This window comes from Pinus tabuliformis, chromosome 6 (genome assembly GCF_031772625.1).
Source record: "Pinus tabuliformis cultivar Carrire ecotype Pingquan chromosome 6, CPIR1, whole genome shotgun sequence".
Taxonomy (NCBI): domain Eukaryota; kingdom Viridiplantae; phylum Streptophyta; class Pinopsida; order Pinales; family Pinaceae; genus Pinus; species Pinus tabuliformis.
The window spans coordinates 2,011,179,094-2,011,203,946 of NC_142292.1; the positions used below are offsets into that span (position 1 = coordinate 2,011,179,094).

The 24,853-nt window shown below is 36.7% G+C and overlaps 2 protein-coding genes and 1 pseudogene across 2 annotated transcripts; all 3 read left to right on the forward strand.

Moving 5' to 3' along the window:
• The first annotated feature begins 297 nt into the window (after nt 1-297).
• LOC149267323 (beta-fructofuranosidase, insoluble isoenzyme 1-like) lies at nt 298-2,675 on the forward strand. Its single transcript, XM_089398533.1, has 5 exons — nt 298-915; nt 1,343-1,504; nt 1,821-2,065; nt 2,168-2,264; nt 2,468-2,675. The coding sequence occupies exons 1-5, from the start codon at nt 313-315 to the stop codon at nt 2,654-2,656; spliced, it is 1,296 nt and encodes a 431-aa protein (XP_089254659.1). The 5' UTR covers nt 298-312; the 3' UTR covers nt 2,657-2,675.
• Nucleotides 2,676-5,272: 2,597 nt separating this feature from the next.
• On the forward strand, nt 5,273-7,632 carry LOC149267324 (beta-fructofuranosidase, insoluble isoenzyme 1-like). Its single transcript, XM_089410842.1, has 5 exons — nt 5,273-5,892; nt 6,319-6,480; nt 6,796-7,040; nt 7,143-7,239; nt 7,444-7,632. Exons 1-5 carry the CDS (start codon nt 5,290-5,292, stop codon nt 7,630-7,632), a joined length of 1,296 nt encoding a protein of 431 aa, XP_089266968.1. The 5' UTR covers nt 5,273-5,289.
• A 2,279-nt stretch (nt 7,633-9,911) lies between these two features.
• Nucleotides 9,912-12,702, forward strand: LOC149267325 (beta-fructofuranosidase, insoluble isoenzyme 1-like; annotated as a pseudogene).
• The last annotated feature ends 12,151 nt before the right edge of the window (nt 12,703-24,853 follow it).

Genomic DNA, 24,853 nt, shown 5'->3' on the forward strand with positions numbered 1-24,853 from the left:
TCGTTATTAGATTTAATATATTTCTCTGTGATGAATCTGAATTGCGTTCGTTTTGCAGCGCCCATGTTCTACAAGGGATTCTACCATTTCTTCTACCAGTATAATCCTCAAGGAGCGGTGTGGGGAAATATTGTCTAGGGGCATGTTGTTTCCAAGGATCTCATCAACTGGCATTCACTGGATCCTGCCATTGTTCCGAGTGAATGGTATGATATAAAGGGCTGCTGGTCCGGTTCGGCAACGTTACTGCCCGGAGACAAGCCTGTGATTCTGTAAACAGGATGGGCCAATTCATCCCAACAGTTGCAGAGCATGGTTGTTCCTAAGGATGCCACTGATCCTCTTTTGAGGGAATGGGTAAAGATCCCTCCGAATCCTCTTTTGATTCTAGAATTTGGGATCAATGGGAGCTCATTCAGGGATCCCACCACCGGATGGCTTGGCCACGATGTAAAATGGAGGATTCTAGTTGGAAATAAGAGGAATTGCAAAGGAGTGGCTTTGTTATACAAAAGCAAGGACTTCGTCCACTGGGTGAAGGCCAAGCATCCTCTACATTCATCGGAATTGACCGGAATGTGGGAATGTCCTGACTTTTACCCCGTTCCTCTTTCTGGGAACGAAGGATTAGACACGTCCGCTATTGGGCATTCACTTAAACATGTTTTGAAGGTGAGTTTGGACGATTACAAGTACGAGTATTATATAGTGGGAACCTACTTGCGGGACATGGATCGATACGTGCAAGATAATAGAAATAGTGATGACGAAAATGGGTTAAGATATGACTATGGAAAATTCTATGCTTCCAAGACATTTTTTGATCAAAATAAGCAGAGGCGAATTCTGTGGGGATGGATCAACGAATCGGATAGCGTGTCCGATGATATCAGCAAGGGTTGGTCCGGTGTTCAGGTAAAGTCTGTAATTAGATTAAAGGTTGAGGGAGACTGATAAGACATTCTTGTTTTTAAGATAAGGAGACTTTCTTAGTGAAACTTTATCATTTCTAGTCATTAGATTTCCTTTGTTTTGTGAGTGAAGACTCTTAACTTGGTTAGCAATATTCTCTTCTTTTGATTATTAAACAAGACAAGAAATTCTTATTCGGAAAAAAAGGGATCAGACAAAAATTCCTGACTCGTATTTGACTGATTAATTTAATCCAGTGTACATACCCAATCATTTTTTATTTTAGTGTGTAATATTAGGAAACAAATATTTAGAAACGTTTTTAATTCATTGAAATCACTCTCAAGCTAAGAATCTGATTCTGCGTTGCTGTATTTATATGTTTTACATTTTTTTTTTTCTTTTTAACGTATGCGGTTTTCTTGTAAAGACGATTCCAAGAACCATCTGGCTTGACAACGCCACAAGAACGCGGCTTTTACAGTGGCCAGTTTCCGAAGTAGAAGCTCTTCGTCGAAAGAAAACATTGAAACAGAATATAGATCTCAGCAGTGGATCCGTTGTAGAAATTGCAGGCATTAACGCTGCGCAGGTGCTCGTCAGATACATTAAATTCCTTTACTTCAATACTTCTTGACTCGGAATTGTTGCCCCTAACAATCTCAAGGGATAAGGATTCATGCCTCCTTTCTCTGATTTAGGCTAAGTAATTTCTCTGATATTTCTTTTTCTTGTAAAAGTTGGTAGTTCTTGTGCGTAAAATCGAACAGGCCCTCTATGATCTTGGCTGAAGCAAAGATCCCTTTCATGACTCAGAGATTTTAAGAATTTTTTAGGAATTTTCCCCTTTTTGTAATCTATGTTTTCGTTTTCTTAAATTTACTTGGTGAAATTGGATTTGCTATTAGGTCGATGTGGAAGTCTCCTTTGATCTCCCAAGGGTCGAAATGGCGGAGTTTGAAGACGAGGTGGGAGTAAATTCGACAGCTCAACAGCTGTGCAACCGGATGGGGTCAGCTGCGAGGACTGTTGTTGGGCCATTTGGATTGCTTGTTTTAGCTTCCAAGGACTTGAATGAACGCACTGCTATGTTTTTTCAAATCGTTCACTATCGAACAGAACTGAAGTTATTAATGTGCAGTGACCAGAGCAGGTAAAACTCCATAAATATTGGGAAAACTTATTCATCTGAATCAATCAATCCCAGACAAAAGACGGTACGTCAATGTTTTTCAAATTGTGTGAATGCTCGCAGATCGTCTTTGTTGAGCGCCATTGATAAGACAACATATGGAACTTTCGGGAATCATGTGGGTTCTTTCAAGGAGAAGAGCCTTTCATTGCGAGTCCTGGTAAGCTGTTGGACAATAATTTTTTTAAAGTTTTGCCTGTGAAGTGTAAAGATTTTAGCAATTTTTATTCATTTCTAAACTGCTAGTCCGGTATCTTTGTGAGAGCACGAAAAACTAAATATAGGTTTTAATATTTTCCCACTACATACTGACTTTTTTTTTTTTTAATTTGTTGTTGCAACGGCGATGAAATGAAAATGCAGGTTGATCATTCAATCGTGGAGAGATTTGGAGAAGGGGGAAAGGCGTGCATAACTGCTAGAGCTTATCCCACATTGGCAATAGGCAAAGACGCCCATCTTTACGCCTTCAATAACGGCACTACCACTGTCAGGGTCAGCAAATTAATCGCGTGGGAAATGGCTTCCTCTAATCACAATACTCTGCGCTAAATAAATGGGTTTTATGAGATGTAATCAAAACTTTGCAATTTGTCAAAAAATTGCGGAGATTTTCGTGGTGTGGTTAGTTAGTTGGCGCTGTGTTTTGAAACGGTTATTACGCCGTAAGGCGTTTCCTTTTGAAGTGAATTGACCCAGCTGACACCGTGTCCTATTGTTAACCGTTGATTTGTGGTGTTAGACGATTAAACAAAGCGTGTCCTATTGTTAACCATTGATTTGTGGTGTTAGACGATTAAACAAAGTTTGATCGTTGATCGTGGGAAGCCGAAGATCGTGGGAAGCCGAACCATTAAAAATAGTTTTCCTATCATTCTCCTGGTTGTATTCCTTTTGCCCTTCGCGCTGGTTAGTTTATTCCTCACTAAGTTCGTCATTTCGACCTTTTACGCGCCATCTCATTTGCCCAATCTCAGGTTCTCGCTCACTAATTTTCGGTTCAAGGTTTTGTCAGAGCTTTCCACCGCTGTTTGCAGGGCATTTCAAGTTCTCAGGGCGGAATTCGACCTATTCGCTATACACCAGGTTGCCGTTAACTAACCCTTTACCCACATTTTTCGGATCTATAAAAAGCCTGTTTAAATTTTTGTATTTCAGGCTATGAATTGATCACGGTAGAACAGATTCCTTCATTTTATATATTTAATCAGGCTCTACGGGGATTACTTCTAGGTTTATCGTTATTTTGTCTTAAATGCTAGTCCCTGTTATCTGGGTAAAAATATTTTATCGTTTAATTGCAATTTTTAGATGGATTTGAATCATTGGCCCTTATTTCCTTTCTTTGTGTTCAAATCATTCCAGCCTTTAGTTCGCTCGACCAGGATGCCTCAAATTCAGTACTCAGATAAATACACTGATGATACTTATGAATATAGGTCTGTAACTCAGAGCTTGCGCTATTTTTTTTGTTAAATAAAATATTTGTTTTGCTTTTTGGCTGGATGGTGGATTTTCAGATCCACTCAACGAACCGCATACTACATCTATCATTGACAACCTCCTATTGATTTAACCCTATACATACAATTGCAGTTGCCCTTCATTGCCACTATAATTTGGAGCCTGGTTCTTTATTATTCAAAGAAAACGCTCTACCTGTAAACTCCTTCAATGCACTGTCATTCACTTGGCAGAACAAATTGCACGCTTCACATACCATCCTATTTTGAAGTCAATTTTTCTCTGGCCATAGCATCAAAAGCACACATCAATCAGTTGCAATATGCAAAATCCTAATATCCTAATCATCCGATTTCAGAGCAATCAGTCTTTGGAAAAGAAAACTAAAAGCCTTATGACAGAAATTTCACTGCAATACACTGTTCCTCTTAGCATGTTTGACTGATGTTATACAACAAAACATCAGGTTGAATAGGTCATTGTTCTTTATTTTATCTCCCTCTCTTATATCCTCTGTTCTGTTCTGTGTACCTTCTGATTAGCGTGATACTGTTCTGGTTGGCCTGGATTTAGAGAAGTTTGAGATAACTGTCCCATTTTCATTTTGGCCTGGTTTTAGAGAAGTTTGAGACCGGTGTTCCATTTTCATTTTGAGTTATTTGTGTTTGAAAACATTTGATACCCGATCTTCTGAAACCTCAATAGGACTGATGTATCAAAGATGGACTAAAGATTAGTAATATGAGAAGGCCAGTAACCACTAATTTCCCAAACTGTTTGGGGCAGCAGATATAGACACCAATGGTTCAATGTCATTTAACATGAAAGAAAAGTTACTTGTAGATAAGAACAATCACTTGGTTGAAATTTTTGAAGCTAATTAAACAGAGAGAAAGGATGCTTCCCTTACTTTCAGAGTAACGTTTTCCCTGCAGACCATGAAATCCAACTTCTCGTAAAACATATATTTTATAAAGTATTGTTGATGTCTAATGCTGAAAACCCTAGAAATCATTTAAAAAAAATACAATTACCCGAACATTTTCGTTTGGAAGCAAAGATCTCAGCGTTGAAAAGAGCGTCTTCATCTCTCTATGCCGCTGTCTTTCAATCGTTTTAGCATTCCTTTTCGCATACGGTACGGCACCTGTTAGTCTATTCCCAGACTGAACATTAAAGCTGAGAGCACAAGAGTTGAACAGCGGTATCGTACAGGATACCATTTTCAGCCTCAAAGAAACTGGATGAATGGTCTGTATATTCCATCCTATTTAAGTTTTCACATTTAGATTTTCTGTTTTGGGATTTAAACAGATCTTCTAACTTTCTTTTCGTTTGTTTTTTATTGCCTGCATACCCAACAGACCCAAATGGTGAGCTTTTCATTCAGTTTCAACTCATGCATTTAATTGTTATTAGATTTAATATATTTCTCTGTGATGAATCTGAATTGCGTTCGTTTTGCAGCGCCCATGTTCTACAAGGGATTCTAACATTTCTTCTACCAGTATAATCCTCAAGGAGCGGTGTGGGGAAATATTGTCTAGGGGCATGTTGTTTCCAAGGATCTCATCAACTGGCATTCACTGGATCCTGCCATTGTTCCGAGTGAATGGTATGATATAAAGGGCTGCTGGTCCGATTCGGCAACGTTACTGCCCGGAGACAAGCCTGTGATTCTGTACACGGGATGGGCCAATTCATCCCAACAGTTGCAGAGCATGGTTGTTCCTAAGGATGCCACTGATCCTCTTTTGAGGGAATGGGTAAAGATCCCTCAGAATCCTCTTTTGATTCCAGAATTTGGGATCAATGGGAGCTCATTCAGGGATCCCACCACCGGATGGCTTGGCCACGATGGAAAATGGAGGATTCTAGTTGGAAATAAGAGGAATCGCAGAGGAGTGGCTTTGTTATACAAAAGCAAGGACTTCGTCCACTGGGTGAAGGCCAAGCATCCTCTACATTCATCGGAATTGACCGGAATGTGGGAATGTCCTGACTTTTACCCCGTTCCTCTTTCTGGGAACGAAGGATTAGACACGTCCGCTATTGGGCATTCACTTAAACATGTTTTGAAGGTGAGTTTGGACGATTACAAGTACGAGTATTATACAGTGGGAACCTACTTGCGGGACATGGATCGATACGTGCCAGATAATAGCAGTAGTGATGACGAAAATGGGTTAAGATATGACTATGGCAAATTCTATGCTTCCAAGACATTTTTTGATCAAAATAAGCAGAGGCGAATTCTGTGGGGATGGATCAACGAATCGGATAGCGTGTCCGATGATATCAGCAAGGGTTGGGCCGATGTTCAGGTAAAGTCTGTAATTAGATTAAAGGTTGAGGGAGACTGATAAGACATTCTTGTTTTTAAGATAAGGAGACTTTCTTAGTGAAACTTTATCATTTCTAGTCATTAGATTTCCTTTGTTTTGTGAGTGAAGACTCTTAACTTGGTTAGCAATATTCTCTTCTTTTGATTATTAAACAAGACGAGAAATTCTTATTCGGAAAAGAAGGGATCAGACAAAAATTCCTGACTCGTATTTGACTGATTAATTTAATCCAGTGTACATACCCAATCCTTTTTTATTTTAGTGTGTAATATTAGGAAACAAATATTTAGAAACGTTTTTAATTCATTGAAATCACTCTCAAGCTAAGAATCTGATTCTGCGTTGCTGTATTTATATGTTTTACGTTTTTTTTTTCTTTTTAACGTATGCGGTTTTCTTGTAAAGGCGATTCCAAGAACCATCTGGCTTGACAGCGCCACAAGAACGCGGCTTTTACAGTGGCCAGTTTCTGAAGTAGAAGCTCTTCGTCGAAAGAAAACATTGAAACAGAATATAAATCTCAGCACTGGATCCGTTGTAGAAATTGCAGGCATTAACACTGCGCAGGTGCTCGTCAGATACATTAAATTCCTTTACTTCAATACTTCTTGACTCGGAATTGTTGCCCCTAACAATCTCAAGGGATAAGGATTCATGCCTCCTTTCTCTGATTTAGGCTAAGTAATTTCTCTAATATTTCTTTTTCTTGTAAAAGTTGGTAGTTCTTGTGTGGAAAATCGAACAGGCCCTCTATGATCTTGGCTGAAGCAAAGATCCCTTTCATGACTCAGAGATTTTAAGAATTTTTTAGGAATTTTCCCCTTTTTGTAATCTATGTTTCGTTTTCTTAAATTTACTTGGTGAAAATGGATTTGCTATTAGGTCGATGTGGAAGTCTCCTTTGATCTCCCAAGGGTCGAAATGGCGGAGTTTGAAGACGAGGTGGGAGTAAATTCGACAGCTCAACAGCTGTGCAACCGAATGGGGTCAGCTGCGAGGACTGTTGTTGGGCCATTTGGGTTGCTTGTTTTAGCTTCCAAGGACTTGAATGAACGCACTGCTGTGTTTTTTCAGATCGTTCGCTATCGAACAGAACTGAAGTTATTAATGTGCAGTGACCAGAGCAGGTAAAACTCCATAAATATTGGGAAAACTTATTCATCTGAATCAATCAATCCCAGACAAAAGACAGTACGTCAATGTTTTTCAAATTGTGTGAATGCTCGCAGATCGTCTTTGTTGAGCGCCATTGATAAGACAACATATGGAACTTTCGTGAATCATGTGGGTTCTTTCAAGGAAAAGAGCCTTTCATTGCGAGTCCTGGTAAGCTGTTGGACAATAATTTTTTTAAAGTTTTGCCTGTGAAGTGTAAAGATTTTAGCAATTTTTATTCATTTCTAAACTGCTAGTGCGGTATCTTTGTGAGAGCACGAAAAACTAAATATAGGTTTTAATATTTTCCCACTACATACTAACTTCTTTTTTTTTTAAATTTGTTTTTGCAACGGCGATGAAATGAAAATGCAGGTTGATCATTCAATCGTGGAGAGATTTGGAGAAGGGGGAAAGGCGTGCATAACTGCTAGAGCTTATCCCACATTGGCAATAGGCAAAGATGCCCATCTTTACGCCTTCAATAACGACACTACCACTATCAGGGTCAGCAAATTAATCGCGTGGGAAATGGCTTCCTCTAGTCACAGTACTCTGCGCTAAATAAATGGGTTTTATGAGATGTAATCAAAACTTTGCAATTTGTCAAAAAATTGCGGAGATTTTCGTGGTGTGGTTAGTTAGTTGGCGCTGTGTTTTGAAACGGTTATTACGCCGTAAGGCGTTTCCTTTTGAAGTGAATTGACCCAGCTGACACCGTGTCCTATTGTTAACCGTTGATTTGTGGTGTTAGACGATTAAACAAAGCGTGTCCTATTGTTAACCGTTGATTTGTGGTGTTAGACAATTAAACAAAGTTTGATCGTTGATCGTGGGAAGCCGAAGATCGTGGGAAGCCGAACCATTAAAAACATTTTTCCTGTCATTCTCCTGGTTGTATTCCTTTTGCCCTTCGCGCTGGTTAGTTTATTCCTCACTAAGTTCGTCATTTCGACCTTTTACGTGCCATCTCATTCGCCCAATCTCAGGTTCTCGCTCACTAATTTTTGGTTCAAGGTTTTGTCAGAGCTTTCCACCGCTGTTTGCAGGGCATTTCAAGTTCTCAGGGCGGAATTCGACCTATCCGCTATACACCAGGTTGGCATTAACTAACCCTTTACCCACATTTTTCGGATCTATAAAAAGCCTGTTTAAATTTTTGTATTTCAGGCTATGAATTGATCACGGTAGAACAGATTCCTTCATTTTATATATTTAATCAGGCTCTACGGGGATTACTTCTGGGTTTATCGTTATTTTGTCTTAAATGCTAGTCCCCGTTATCTGGGTAAAAATATTTTATCGTTTAATTGCAATTTTTAGATGGATTTGAATCATTGGCCCTTATTTCCTTTCTTTGTGTTCAAATCATTCCAGCCTTTAGTTCGCTCGACCAGGATGCCTCAAATTCAGTACTCAGATAAATACACTGATGATACTTATGAATATAGGTCTGTAACTCAGAGCTTGCGCTATTTTTTTTGTTAAATAAAATATTTGTTTTTCTTTTTGGCTGGATGGTGGATTTTCAGATCCACTCAACGAACCGCATACTACATCTATCATTGACAACCTCCTATTGATTTAACCCTATACATACATACAATTGCAGTTGCCCTTCATTTCCACTGTAATTTGGAGCCTGGTTCTTTATTATTCAAAGAAAACGCTCTACCTGTAAACTCCTTCAATGCACTGTCATTCACTTGGCAGAACAAATTGCACGCTTCACATACCATCCTATTTTGAAGTCAATTTTTCTCTGGCCATAGCATCAAAAGCACACATCAATCAGTTGCAATATGCAAAATCCTAATATCCTAATCATCCGATTTCAGAGCAATCAATCTTTGGAAAAGAAAACTAAAAGCCTTATGACAGAAATTTCACTGCAATACACTGTTCCTCTTAGCATGTTTGACTGATGTTATACAACAAAACATCAGGTTGAATAGGTCATTGTTCTTTATTTTATCTCCCTCTCTTATATCCTCTGTTCTGTTCTGTGTACCTTCTGATTAGCGTGATACTATTCTGGTTGGCCTGGATTTAGAGAAGTTTGAGATAACTGTCCCATTTTCATTTTGGCCTGGTTTTAGAGAAGTTTAAGACTGGTGTTCCATTTTCATTTTGAGTTATTTGTGTTTGAAAACATTTGATACCCGATCTTCTGAAACCTCAATAGGGCTGATGTATCAAAGATGGACTAAAGATTAGTAATATGAGAAGGCCAGTAACCACTAATTTCCCAAACTGTTTGGGGCAGCAGATATAGACACCAATGGTTCAATGTCATTTAACATGAAAGAAAAGTTACTTGTAGATAAGAACAATCACTTGGTTGAAATTTTTGAAGCTAATTAAACAGAGAAAAAGGATGCTTCCCTTACTTTCAGAGTAACGTTTTCCCTGCAGACCATGAAATCCAACTTCTCGTAAAACATAAATTTTAGAAAGTATTGTTGATGTCTAATGCTGAAAACCCTAGAAATCATTTAAAAAAAATACAATTACCCGAACATTTTCGTTTGGAAGCAAAGATCTCAGCGTTGAAAAGAGCGTCTTCATCTCTCTACACCGCTGTCTTTCAATCGTTTTAGCATTCCTTTTCGCATACGGTACGGCACTTGTTAGTCTATTCCCAGACTGAACATTAACGCTGAGAGCACAAGAGTTGAACAGCGGTATCGTACAGGCTACCATTTTCAGCCTCAAAAGAACTGGATGAATGGTCTGCATATTCCATACTATTTCAGATTTCACATTTAGAATTTCTGTTTTGGGATTTAAACCAATCTTCTAACTTTCTTTTCGTTTGTTTGTGATTGCCTGCATGCCCAACAGACCCAAATGGTGAGCTTTTCATTCGGTTTCAACTCATGCATTCAATCGTTATTAGATTTAATATTCTCTGTGATGAATTTGAATTGCGTTCGTTTTGCAGCGCCCATGTTCTACAAGGGATTCTACCATTTCTTCTACCAGTATAATCCTCAAGGAGCGGTGTGGGGAAATATTGTCTGGGGGCATGTTGTTTCCAAGGATCTCATTAACTGGCATTCACTGGATCCTGCCATTGTTCCGAGTGAATGGTATGATATAAAGGGCTGCTGGTCCGGTTCGGCAACGTTACTGCCCGGAGACAAGCCTGTGATTCTGTACACAGGATGGGCCAATTCATCCCAACAGTTGCAGAGCATGGTTGTTCCTAAGGATGCCACTGATCCTCTTTTGAGGGAATGGGTAAAGATCCCTCAGAATCCTCTTTTGATTCCAGAATTTGGGATCAATGGGAGCTCATTCAGGGATCCCACCACCGGATGGCTTGGCCACGATGGAAAATGGAGGATTCTAGTTGGAAATAAGAGGAATCGCAGAGGAGTGGCTTTGTTATACAAAAGCAAGGACTTCGTCCACTGGGTGAAGGCCAAGCATCCTCTACATTCATCGGAATTGACCGGAATATGGGAATGTCCGGACTTTTACCCCGTTCCTCTTTCTGGAAACGAAGGATTAGACACGTCCGCTATTGGGCATTCACTTAAACATGTTTTGAAGGTGAGTTTGGACGATTAGAAGTACGAGTATTATACAGTGGGAACCTACTTGCGGGACATGGATCGATACGTGCAAGATAATAGTAGTAGTGATGACGAAAATGGGTTAAGATATGACTATGGAAAATTCTATGCTTCCAAGACATTTTTTGATCAAAATAAGCAGAGGCGAATTCTGTGGGGATGGATCAACGAATCGGATAGCGTGTCTGATGATATCAGCAAGGGTTGGGCCGGTGTTCAGGTAAAGTCTGTAATTAGATTAAAGGTTGAGGGAGACTGATAAGACGTTCTTGTTTTTAAGATAAGGAGACTTTCTTAGTGAAACTTTATCATTTCTAGTCATTAGATTTCCTTTGTTTTGTGAGTGAAGACTCTTAACTTGGTTAGCAATATTCTCTTCTTTTGATTATTAAACAAGCCGAGAAATTCTTATTCCGAAAAGAAGGGATAAGACAAAAATTCTTGACTCGTATTTGACTGATTAATTTAATCCAGTGTACATACCCAATCCTTTTTTATTTTAGTGTGTAATATTAGGAAACAAATATTTAGAAACGTTTTTAATTCATTGAAATCACTCTCAAGCTAAGAATCTGATTCTGCGTTGCTGTATTTATATATTTTACGTGTTTTTTTTCTTTTTAACGTATGCGGTTTTCTTGTAAAGGCGATTCCAAGAACCATCTGGCTTGACAGCGCCACAAGAACGCGGCTTTTACAGTGGCCAGTTTCTGAAGTAGAAGCTCTTCGTCGAAAGAAAACATTGAAACAGAATATAAATCTCAGCACTGGATCCGTTGTAGAAATTGCAGGCATTAACACTGCGCAGGTGCTCGTCAGATACATTAAATTCCTTTACTTCAATACTTCTTGACTCGGAATTGTTGCCCCTAACAATCTCAAGGGATAAGGATTCATGCCTCCTTTCTCTGATTTAGGCTAAGTAATTTCTTTGATATTTCTTTTTCTTGTAAAAGTTGGTAGTTCTTGTGCGGAAAATCGAACAGGCCCTCTATGATCTTGGCTGAAGCAAAGATCCCTTTCATGACTCAGAGATTTTAAGAATTTTTTAGGAATTTTCCCCTTTTTGTAATCTATGTTTTCGTTTTCTTAAATTTACTTGGTGAAATTGGATTTGCTATTAGGTCAATGTGGAAGTCTCCTTTGATCTCCGAAGGGTCGAAATGGCGGAGTTTGAAGACGAGGTGGGAGTAAATTCGACAGCTCAACAGCTGTGCAACCGGATGGGGTCAGCTGCGAGGACTGTTGTTGGGCCATTTGGGTTGCTTGTTTTAGCTTCCAAGGACTTGAATGAACGCACTGCTGTGTTTTTTCAGATCGTTCGCTATCGAACAGAACTGAAGTTATTAATGTGCAGTGACCAGAGCAGGTAAAACTCCATAAATATTGGGAAAACTTATTCATCTGAATCAATCAATCCCAGACAAAGACAGTACGTCAATGTTTTTCAAATTGTGTGAATGCTCGCAGATCGTCTTTGTTGAGCGCCATTGATAAGACAACATATGGAACTTTCGTGAATCATGTGGGTTCTTTCAAGGAGAAGAGCCTTTCATTGCGAGTCCTGGTAAGCTGTTGGACAATAATTTTTTTTAAAGTTTTTCCTGTGAAGTGTAAAGATTTTAGCAATTTTTATTCATTTCTAAACTGCTAGTGCGGTATCTTTGTGAGAGCACGAAAAACTAAATATAGGTTTTAATATTTTCCCACTACATACTAACCTTTTTTTTTTTTAAATTTGTTGTTGCAACGGCGATGAAATGAAAATGCAGGTTGACCATTCAATCGTGGAGAGATTTGGAGAAGGGGGAAAGGCGTGCATAACTGCTAGAGCTTATCCCACATTGGCAATAGGCAAAGACGCCCATCTTTACGCCTTCAATAATGGCACTACCACTGTCAGGGTCAGCAAATTAATCGCGTGGGAAATGGCTTCCTCTAATCACAGTACTCTGCGCTAAATAAATGGGTTTTATGAGATGTAATCAAAACTTTGCAATTTGTCAAAAAATTGCGGAGATTTTCGTGGTGTGGTTAGTTAGTTGGCGCTGTGTTTTGAAACGGTTATTACGCCGTAAGGCGTTTCCTTTTGAAGTGAATTGACCCAGCTGACACCGTGTCCTATTGTTAACTGTTGATTTGTGGTGTTAGACGATTAAACAAAGCGTGTCCTATTGTTAACCGTTGATTTGTGGTGTTAGACGATTAAACAAAGTTTGATCGTTGATCGTGGGAAGCCGAAGATCGTGGGAAGCCGAACCATTAAAAACAGTTTTCCTGTCATTCTCCTGGTTGTGTTCCTTTTGCCCTTCGCGTTGGTTAGTTTATTCCTCACTAAGTTCGTCATTTCGACCTTTTACGCGCCATCTCATTCGCCCAATCTCAGGTTCTCGCTCACTAATTTTCGGTTCAAGGTTTTGTCAGAGCTTTCCACCGCTGTTTGCAGGGCATTTCAAGTTCTCAGGGCAGAATTCGACCTATCCGCTATACACCAGGTTGGCATTAACTAACCCTTTACCCACATTTTTCGGATCTATAAAAAGCCTGTTTAAATTTTTGTATTTCAGGCTATGAATTGATCACGGTAGAACAGATTCCTTCATTTTATATATTTAATCAGGCTCTACGGGGATTACTTCTGGGTTTATCGTTATTTTGTCTTAAATGCTAGTCCCCGTTATCTGGGTAAAAATATTTTATCGTTTAATTGCAATTTTTAGATGGATTTGAATCATTGGCCCTTATTTCCTTTCTTTGTGTTCAAATCATTCCAGCCTTTAGTTCGCTCGACCAGGATGCCTCAAATTCAGTACTCAGATAAATACACTGATGATACTTATGAATATAGGTCTGTAACTCAGAGCTTGCGCTATTTTTTTTGTTAAATAAAATATTTGTTTTGCTTTTTGGCTGGATGGTGGATTTTCAGATCCACTCAACGAACCGCATACTACATCTATCATTGACAGCCTCCTATTGATTTAACCCTATACGTACATACAATTGCAGTTGCCCTTCATTGCCACTGTAATTTGGAGCCTGGTTCTTTATTATTCAAAGAAAACGCTCTACCTGTAAACTCCTTCAATGCACTGTCATTCACTTGGCAGAACAAATTGCACGCTTCACATACCATCCTATTTTGAAGTCAATTTTTCTCTGGGTATCCTATTAAACAAGCAATGATTTTTTGAATGGCACCATCCAGTTCACAATAAATGACATGCCTATGGAACCTTTCTGCTTTCCCTGAATTTCATTTTCCAGCATTTAGTCAAGACTTGTATGAACCCATATTCAATTTGTTGGAAAACATTGATAAATCCAACCACCAACATTAATACAGAACCTAGCATCTTCTAGAGAAGTCGACGTCTTCTAGAGAAGAAGTCTGAAGCGCTGGATAGCTTCTTAGAGAAGCTACCACCTCACCGATTCCAGAAATTTCCTCTGTGTATAAAAATCAGTTCAGTGATTGAATGAAGATAAGTGATTAGATGAAGATAAGTTACGAGGTTCTAAAGTTCTAAGTGTTTTAAGTTGCTGTGTTTATGAGTTTGAGTCTGCTCTCTCTAATTCAATTTTAGTACTCTGATTTAAAAAAGGATATAATCTTATATATTTTGACAGTTTCATTATGTGCAAGAAGCATATTGCGGGATACAATATAAAGCTCTGTTGTAGAATTGTAGGCTGTGCAATTTCCAAATCCAGGGGAACAACAACCTGGCGCATGAAGCCCCACATTGTAGCCTAAATAACAGGTGGTGAACAGTTCATTTATAGTTATACAGTACTTAATGTGGTCTCCAAAATATAGAAAGCATTCTTCTATAAATATTCCAGAGTCCTCCCTAGACCAAAAAGAAAATATATATCATAATTGGGATCTATTTTTATGTTTTAGAAGCATGCAATAGAATTATGGCGATGAATCTTACATGACTCTTTTGCTACGGAATCCCCCATACTCGTCTTCAAGAGTTTGTGGCATGTCCCAGTGAAACAGAGTCACAAAAGGCTCTATACCTGCATGGAAAATCATATTCGTGTGTAGGAAAGCCACATACATGTAAATCTTTGTGCAAGGCAAGTAAATAATATGAGTTTTAAATACCATTCTGAGAACAACTCATTTTTAAGATTATTGTAATGAGCAATTCCCTGTTCATCGACTCTGTTGTGTCTTGGAGAACCCTCTATAAATTTACAAATAATGGAAATGTGAGAATTATGGAATCCAACAGTTACTTAAAATACATTGGAGATTTATTTATAACGATATCACTGCTCGTTAATTCAACTTACTAGGAAATATACATTGCCAGGAAATAGAAAAATGATACACGCCCATTCCTATTTATTTAAGAAGTTGAACATCTTCCTGCGTGCAGATTACAGACAAATTAATTTCATCTATTCTCAAAGGAACCTCTCAATTCATCAAATCATTCAAATTTGTACCTTATAGATGGTATAGTTCGCTTGACCAGGATGCCTCAAATTCAGTACTCAGATAAATACACTGATGATACTTATGAATACAGGTTTGTAACTCAGAGCTTGCACTATTTTTTTTGTTAAATAAAATATTTGTTTTGCTTTTTGGCTAGATGGTGGACTTTCAGATCCACTCAACGAACCGCATACTACATCTATCATTGACAACCTCCTATTGATTTAACCCTATAGATACATACAATTGCAGTTGCCCTTCATTGCCACTGTAATTTGGAGCCTGGTTCTTTATCATTCAAAGAAAACGCTCTACATGTAAACTCCTTCAATGCACTATAATTCACTTGGCAGAACATATTCTCCCATTCATGGGGTTTGATGGCCCTGTTGCCAAGGCCTGGAGCTCGATCTTGGGACACAACATTCCTAGACTCTTTCCAATCCACGACATACGCAGACACCCTCCTTCGAAACTTAGCCTTGAATTCACTCCAAGCCTGGTACTTGTAGTGATTGATCACTCTTCTCTGTGCCTTCACATACACTGTTCTGTATGCCTTCTTCAACTAAAAGAGGTGTATTACATTGAGCAACTTACGAGAGGCAGCTTCCAAAAGAAGTATGGATTTGTAGGGCTTCAGCTTCCTTTCCCTGCAACTTTGAATGATAAAGAACCAGGCTCCAAATTACAGTGGCAATGAAGGGAAACTGCAATTGTATGTATCTATAGGGTTAAATCAATAGGAGGTTGTCAATGATAGATGTAGTATGCGGTTGGTTGAGTGGATCTGAAAGTCCACCATCTAGCCAAAAAGCAAAAAAAATATTTTCTTTAACAAAAAAAATAGCGCAAGCTCTGAGTTACAAACCTGTATTCATAAGTATCATCGGTGTATTTATCTGAGTACTGACTTTGAGGCATCCTGGTCAAGCGAACTAAAGGCTTGAATGATCTGAACCCAAAGAAAGGAAATAAGGGCCAATGATTCAAATCCATCCATAAATTTCAATTAAACGATACAGTGTTTTTATCCACATAACATAACGGAAAGGAAATAAGGGCCAATGAACACCATGGTGCAGGCACAGAGTAGTCCCATTTTCTGTGCATTATCTTGAGTACTACTTTTGCTTGAATGATGTGATGGCGGGATTTTACAATAAGCGACGGAAGGAATGGATTTCCCATGGATTCGAAGAGTGATTTCGGAGGCAATGAGCTGATAACGAACTCATTCATTGGGATGCTCGCGTCTAATGACTTCTTGTGCAGAGTGTGACCATAGTTTCAATGGTATTGTTGAATATGCAACATAGATATTTGGTTTCAATGTTGAGTCCTTGTCTATGGTTAATCCCTTTGGAAAATACAACAATATCCCTCTCTGTGGCCAAGCTCTCATATACCATATAATCCCATTTGATGGGTCTGGAATGATCAAAGTAACCCAATTTTGCTGTGATGATCTCTGGTAAATCTGAGCTATAATTAGTTGTGTCCACTACGGCCACTGATGTTGCAGACCAATGGGTTGCAGGGGGAGGAACCTGGCATCCGACTGCAGCTCGTGGTTGGATAGAATATCCAAATTGTAAATACTCGATGGCATTCACTGGTGTATGGATTTGTTGCGAGAATGAACAGCTGGGGGATGATTTGTGGGATATCAGATTGGAGTTTGCAGAAGACAGGCGTACTAAGAAGAGGACTTCCTGAGGAAGAAATACAATGTCTTGGATGAAGGAACTCCTATTGGTTTGATTGGTTAGCAACAGGGGAAAACTCTTTGTGAATTTTGCAGCCTGTGGTTTATACAGATTGGGTTCTTTCTCCATTAAGCTTTCTTGCAGGCTTCCATATTGAAAAAGAAAAAACATTCCTCGACCATGTCTCGATATTAACCCGGTATGATTTAACTGCAGAGCCAAGAACAAAGTATCTATCAGCTACAATGTATCTATTAGCACCACATTTTTGTTCTCAAATGCTATTTTCAATGCAAATGCATCTGTTCTACCAACTTCCCAATGTGGTAATCAACACCTAATTTGTTTTCAAATGCCATTTTTAATGCAAATGCATTTGTTTTGCCAACTTCCCAAGGTGTAATCAACACCTAATTTCTTTTCAAATGCCATTTTTAATGCAACAAAGAACAAGCTTACTCCAAACACTTAAGCGATAAAAGCAGCACAAGATTTCAAGTATTCAAACCATGTTAGTGATGCCTGTCATGAATTAACATGTATTCTTAGTCGTGGAATAGGCCTTAAGCCAGGGGAAAACCCTGCATCCAATTTTGAGCTTTTCATTCTTTGTTGGACAAGCCTTTGGTTTTAGACCTGCTTGATTTCTGTCAAGTGAAAATAAGAACCTCACAGTGAGTATATAAAAGGATGTAATGTCAAATATCTTAATAAAATTGAAGGAATCGTCGCCCATGATATCTGGAATTTATTAAGAAATTTGCTTTTGCTAAACTGAAGGATCGACGATTGTTCCAATCCCGCAATCATATCTGTTAACTTCAAAATCTCCTTATAAGATGTATTCAAAATTCTTTGTCATCATGGCCCTCCACCCAAGACAACCTATTGATGTCTAGATTGAAGGTTTTCCATGAATTTATGTAGGTCCCTTTAAAGTTAGAATGCTAGGTATTTAAATAAATGCGGAGAAGGAGACGATGTGTCCATGTTGTTCTTACATTGCAAATCATTTCTTGGAAGTTTGGACATATATTAAATAAATGCCTGACCACTGCTTTTGGTCAGTTACAATCAGATGCATATCAAAGTTTCTTTGAGATATTTATAGTTTTATCTTTGAGTGTGGGTATGCTTGATTGCTGGTTGTCTAGGTGGTGAGTTGAATATATGTAATTAGGGTTTTATTTCACCCAAATGGATTATTTTGATGATTGGGCATTATGTGTCATCTCCTAACATGTGGTTCTCCCTCCGGACACTACCAAATTGCTTCCCAAAAACTCACTTCTCAATGAGGTAAGCACCGCATTTTTTCTCAAATGCTATTTTTAATGCAAATGCATCTGTTTTGCCAACTTCCCAATGTGGTAATCAACGCCTAATTTGTTTTCAAATGCCATTTTTAATGCGATAATCTGTTTGTTTGTTTTATTTTTTATTTTTATTATTATAAACATATTAATAATTTTAACCAAATTGATATTCTTTTTGGTCCAGAACGAATGGCAAGCATTGGAGTTCAGCAGTCTCGTGGATGGGTGCACTATGTCATTCATCGTCCTGAGCCACACATCATGTTATTCAGAAGACCTTTGAATTACTAGCAAAACCAGTAGCAACATGTTGTGGATCAATCTCAACCTATGGGTCTGAAAGCCCAGAGAGTTCTATTGTGGGCAAAGCGGGGGCTCAATCTCAACCTATGGATTTGGAAACCCAATGAGTTTTATTGTAGGCAAAGCGGACTGGCCTGCCTGATGTGCTCAATTTTGAATGATTGATTGGATTTTATTATATAAATAATTGAGAGAAACGAAGAATAATAATTTGTATAATTTTGATTAAGGATTTATTTTATTTTAGGCAATTTATTGACTAGGTTTAGTTTGAATGATTGAATTATTATAATATTTATTATTTTGAACCAAAATGCAATTCTTTCAATTTAACATTTTTATCGGCTTCTCTTTGCATCTTTTGGGGCAATTGTTAGTTATATTAAATTACTTGAAGAATCAGTCTCCTACAATGTATTGTAGGTATCAGAGGAGGGAAATGGTTATTTCCACTGATTGAGGAATAATTTAGGCAATTTCAGTCTTGTAGAAAAGATTCGTGTTGGTTCATCTTGGGCTCGAAACTCTTTCGTTGTCATCTAATTAATGAATGTGTTAGATTGACCATAGCAAAATATCCATTTTCAGAGTACACATAACTAACTATTGCAATTGTAACTCATTATCATCCACCCTTGTTTTCAACAATGTCCATTCACATGTCGCTATTCTTCCCCACTCTATGCCTTACGGCGTTTCCTTTACAACATAAGGTGCAAATGCTAGTTTATGTAGTTTCAGGGAACATTTTGTAGAATTGATGTGACATCATTAGATAATTGCTAGAGGTTAGATTCACATAGTTCCCATTGTAACATAGTTATTTAAAAAAAAATTGTCTTCCCCCTCAAAATACGAAGATTTTTTTTTAATATAGTTTCAGGGAACATTTTGTAGGATCGATGTGACCATCATTAGATAATTGCAAGAGGTCAGATGCGCATGTTTCCCGTTTCACATTTGTAAGGTATTTTCTTAAATTTTTGTCTTCCCACCTATTTTAACAGAAGCATTTATTTGTTTCGTATGTAATTTTGTAAGCTTGTTAAATTCTGTACCTTTCTGTCTTCTGCATAATTACAAAAAGACAGTAATGTAGCTTGAGATACCGTATTTTTAACTTTTATTATTTGGTGGTTATTTTTCTGGTTGAAGTCACTAGTGTGCGTATGTATGTATGGATATTTAATTTTATGTAAGTATTTATATACTTACTTTGCTCAGTTAGAATTGAACATATAAAAAGCATTTTTTCTTAAAAAAATAATTCCATATTAATAATTATTAAATCATATATATTTCATAGTGTTACTTTATTATTCTAAAATTGTTTCTCATATATCAAAATTGTAAAAGAAATATTTAAAATAATTTAGTAAAAACTTTATTTCAATATTTAAGATAGTTTTGTAAAATTTCTCTAATAAATTAAAATAAAGTAGAAGAAATTTTTCCAAATTATAATATGATGATGTTATAGATGTATTAGAATAAAGGATAAGAGTTATAATATGATGATATCATAGATGTTTTAGAATAAAATATGATAGATATATAGATAGATAGATAGATAAGGTCATATTATATATATGTGGGGAAAAAGAGTTTTTGATTTTTTAGGTTTTTCCTTAAAGTATTTGAAATTAACTATTTTTAATGACTATCAGGTTAGAGTTGATACCATGTGAGTTAGAAGTTTTGGTGACATTCCCCATAGATTAAAATAAAGTATATAAAATATCATTTTTGGGATTCAACTGCGTTAAGTAAGTCATTCAAACGTATGACCATTTCCATGAGAGGTAGTCGTAACTGACTAATTTCTCATGATTTTTGAATAGTTCACTTAGCACTCATTGCATCGGGTGATGCTCACAGGGGTGAAGAAATTAGTCAGTTACGACTACCTCTCATGGAAATGGTCATACGTTTGAATGACTTACTTAACGCAGTTGAATCCCAAAAATGATATTTAATATAATGCACTGCGTAAATCCCCCATACTTAAAAAGTATATAAAGTTTTTTCAAATTATAATATAATGGCATCATAGATGTATTAGAATAAAGTATGATAGATAGATAGATAGATAGATAAGGTCATATTATATATATGTGGGGAGAAAGAATTCTAGATTTTTTAGGTTTTTCCCTAAAGTTTTTGAAATTAACCATTCTTAATGACTATCAAGTTAGAGTTGATACCATGTGAGTTAGAAGTTTTGGTGACATTCCCCATACTTCCTCTTTATATATGTATTAGAATAAATTATAAGAGTTATAATATGATGACATCATAGATGTAATAGAATAAAGTATGATAGATAGATAGATAGATAAGGTCATATTATATATATGTGGGGAGAAAGAGTTTTAGGCTTTTTAGGCTTTTCCCTAAAGGTTTTGAAATTAACCATTCTTAATGACTATCAGGTTAGAGTTGATACCATGTGAGTTAGAAGTTTTGGTGACATTCCCCATACTTCCTCTTTATTTGGTTCCTAGCCAATAACATCGAAATTTAGTGAAAAGGGAACTCTCCATATCATTTCAAGTTACCTCATTATGTCCCTAGTTACCCAATGTGATAACAACCAGAGTCTTGCCTATCTAATAAAATTCCATAGCTTGAAACATGTTTGTGCCTAGAGACCTCAGAAATGTAGAGTCTAAGACCCAATTTTTAAATTAAGCTCGGATTTATCATTTGGACATCTAGAGATGCCTATATCTCACTAAATCGATTAGTCCATGAACTATTTGTTGGATGTGTATTGGTATGTTTTGATTGAACCATTGTTAGGCCTACAAAGTTGCTCTTTTAACACCTATACCAAAAAACAAAGTATAACATTCCTTAGGGTTGTGGATTTAGCCTTCCGTTTTTGCATTCCACCAACTGGAATGAAGGGTCTTAGTCATTTCTTTTTCTGCGATCCATATTGGGAAATTTTGAAGCAACCAAAACAAAGTGTTGTCCCATGCTAACTCATGAATGCCCCACACTTCAAGAAGCCAATACCAAAGGACCACACACATAATGAGAAACAAACATCCAACACAAAATCCTAGAGCAAGGTGGTAGGAGAGGAAACTTAGTGGTCCTTTGTAGCTCAAATAACAGTAACTTGTTTGTACCTAGAAAGATAGGGAACTGTATAAATATTGCAATCCTATAAAATTCAAAGAATTCTTCCATTATTGAAAGAGGAGATGCCAAGAACATAGATAGAACATAAATTGCTAGAGAATCTAAGTCAATCTACATGACAATGAAAATAGTAAAAAGTGCAGAGATAAGGATAGAAGCTACAAGTTACACACAGCCAACGAAAGTAATGAGAAAGGCCTACTACCGTATTTGTCATCTTCCACTTGTGTGGTTGCTTTAAAATTGTTAAGAACATTCGCATTAGGAATGTCAGTGGCATCATTACAACATGATCCCTTTACATCTCTCATACTCTAGACCAAAAAAAACACCCTCATATTGCATTAAATAAGCATCAACCTCTAACGAACTACAATAACAACCAAGGTATATTCTCAAAATTTGTTGAGAGAAGGTACTAGGTGAGATTCCAAGAAGGAGGATATAGTATAAGATATATGTAATGGCCAATACTTTTCACTCAAATCATTTTTGCTATATCCAACTAAAAAGAAAAAACAATAATAATCAAAACATTAAAAGATTAGTTAGTTTGTTTTAATATTTTATTTTATGACAAAAATATTTAAGAAAGATTTTGGTATAACTTTAAAGTTTTGGTGATTTAGTAAATTATACATGAAATAAAATAAAATAAAATTATTTATATCATAAATATTATGAAATTGAAATTTATGAAAATGTGTTTTTTTATCTATATATTCATATCATATAAGATAGATACTTTCATTCAATAACATTATAATTAGTGGAATCTCAATATTTTTACAAAATTTGTGAAAATTCATTTCTATTTTAATAATATTTGATTTTTTTTAAATAATAAAGAATTAATTAATTTACAATTTTAATGAGAGGGATTAGAAAAAATTTCATTAATTCTAATGATTTGATAAATTATAACTTCATTAATATTATATATATTTTAAAATCTAATAATATTTTAAAACTAAAAATTAACATAAATATAAAAATATTGAAAATTAACATAAGTATAAAAACACTTAATAAAGTGTTTTTGTTTTTCATTTTTAAATGGAGTGGTCTATCAAGGCGGAGGAATTGCCCGGACCGCTAAAAGTGGCTGGAATCCGGGTAAAAAAAATTTAAAAAATATTATAGAGACAGTGTTTGAATCGTGTTTTTGATGGTGGAAATAGATTCAGCACCATCAAAAATATCTAGAACACCTAAAATTTTGAAGTTTAACAACTATAACTTGGATTTTAAAAAATCTTTGCCCGATTTTCTCTAAATATAACTGAAATTTCCACAACTCCTTCCCCTAGTTAAATTACAACATTTTAAATATTATTTAAAAAATCAGTGACTTCAAAATATTCTAATATTAATCTTATTCATAATTTTATTATAAAATTTGTAAATATTTTTTTAATATTACTTATTTTCATTTTTAAATTAATTATGTGAAAATATATTGTTACTTTTGCTTTATAAAATGATAATTAATATATATATATATATATATATATATATATATATATATATAAACACCGAAGGCCAATTTACACCAGTATGATCCGTGTTTAAAATATTTCTCTAACATAAAAGGCAAGTTTCCAATTTTCTCAGATTTTCTCGAAACTGAAAATCTAAATTTTATTTTGCCCAATTTTATTAGATTTGGTTCGAAATTTCAGACCGTAAAGTTTACATTTCTTAAATAATCAAGCTCTACGGTTGTTCCTCATATAAATTATTATATGAGCAATTATATGTTGACTTGTGAGATTTGGTGGAATATATGTTGCAGGATGTAGTGTTCCTGTTAGCTTCCTTGCACTTCATCCCAGGATCCGTTTTGCCGTTGTCTGTGATTTTTTGAAAGTTTTTTGGGCAGGTTTTTTCAGTCGAAATCTGGCAGGAATTTATTGGAATCGCAAGTTTGATAGCTAGTTTCTGCACAATGAAAGTGTTCGAGGGGTTTTCCAGGGTGCTGAATTCAAATATGCAGTTAAAAAACCATTTTGACTGCAACAAATCAAGATTTAGCCTCAATTTCTTCTGCCGAATTCCGTCACCTGCAAACTCTTACCTGTACAACAGAAAAAGTTTTCTTTCATCTCATCAATGTCTATGGCCAAACCACAAATGACGTTATCCACCCTCAAAAGGATCACACCCCATCGGTGCATGTGAGCATGGGTTTGACCAAACACTCATCAGCTAAAACCTTTAAATAAATTCTTCCAATCTCCAATGGATCTTTGTGGCCATGCTCATCTTGCAGTTTCTTTGTTGCAAGCATACTTTCTCCTAGCCACAACAGAAGAAAGGCCTCGACCCTAACCATTTTGTCCTCTGGGAAGGTAGTGGTTAAATAGAGAAAGCACAATTGCAAATTGATGTGATAGTTGACGAGAGAGTCTGCATGTTCTTGGATCTACACTGCTTATTCCCATTCCCATGTAATGCCTACCATTGACCTCCCTATTACTTTAATTGCACAAAATATTTGTCGTTTTCTCGTCGATGTTTGCAGGCACATTTGTAAGAATAATTATTTCAAATTGTAATCATTTGTCGTCACCGTCACCAACACCGCCTTGGTTCTTCAAGCTTCTAGAGATCACCACCGCCTCACTGCCTACAGAAACAAAAGGGCAACACCGCCTAAAAATATATTTGTTTAATTGATGTAACCGACATAAAAATCTTTTATAAATAGAAGGATCACAGAGAGGCGAAGATCATCCACTCCCAACTTTTTATTGTTGGTGTAATTAAGCAGCTATAGTTGTGGTTTTCTGTGTTTTTCCTGATCTCCTTTGTATTTTTGTTTCTTTCATATGGTGTCAAAAGCCCATTTGGAGTTCGTTGGAAGTATTTATTCCTTGAGATTGGGTGAGAAGCCATTGCTCTGTCCCTGAAAGCCGTTGTTGTGTGAGGATAAACAGAACTTCCATGCAGAGCACTTGTGACCGAAATAGTTGGTGTTGTTAAGGGATTGTTACAAGTGGATTTGGAGCTGTCTAATGGTGCATTGAAACTGTAATTGTGGCGGAGTGTGAAAGACTGAGGAATTGAGTAGAAGAGTTCACCCGAGCTGCAGAGGTGTTTCAAGTAGTTCTGTGGTGTGGCAGACTAGACTAACGAACTTGGACAGTTCTATATGAAATTTGGCGAAGTGGAGCTACAATTTGCATTCTTCCATCCAATGAGGTAAATCTACATTGTGCACACGTCTTTCAACAATGTGGATAATTTTTTTTTTCAAAACACTTTTCA

What these genes read in the sequence shown, in the direction of transcription:
- LOC149267324 (XM_089410842.1), top strand. Translation starts at nt 5,290, where the DNA reads ATGGTTGTTCCTAAGGATGCCACTGATCCTCTTTTGAGGGAATGGGTA. An exon ending in AGGGTTGGGCCGATGTTCAG is followed by an intron (nt 5,893 to 6,318) that starts GTAAAGTCTGTA and finishes TTTCTTGTAAAG; the next exon opens with GCGATTCCAAGAACCATCTG. An exon ending in ATGTGCAGTGACCAGAGCAG is followed by an intron (nt 7,041 to 7,142) that starts GTAAAACTCCAT and finishes GAATGCTCGCAG; the next exon opens with ATCGTCTTTGTTGAGCGCCA.
- LOC149267323 (XM_089398533.1), top strand. Translation starts at nt 313, where the DNA reads ATGGTTGTTCCTAAGGATGCCACTGATCCTCTTTTGAGGGAATGGGTA. An exon ending in CAGGCATTAACGCTGCGCAG is followed by an intron (nt 1,505 to 1,820) that starts GTGCTCGTCAGA and finishes ATTTGCTATTAG; the next exon opens with GTCGATGTGGAAGTCTCCTT. An exon ending in ATGTGCAGTGACCAGAGCAG is followed by an intron (nt 2,066 to 2,167) that starts GTAAAACTCCAT and finishes GAATGCTCGCAG; the next exon opens with ATCGTCTTTGTTGAGCGCCA.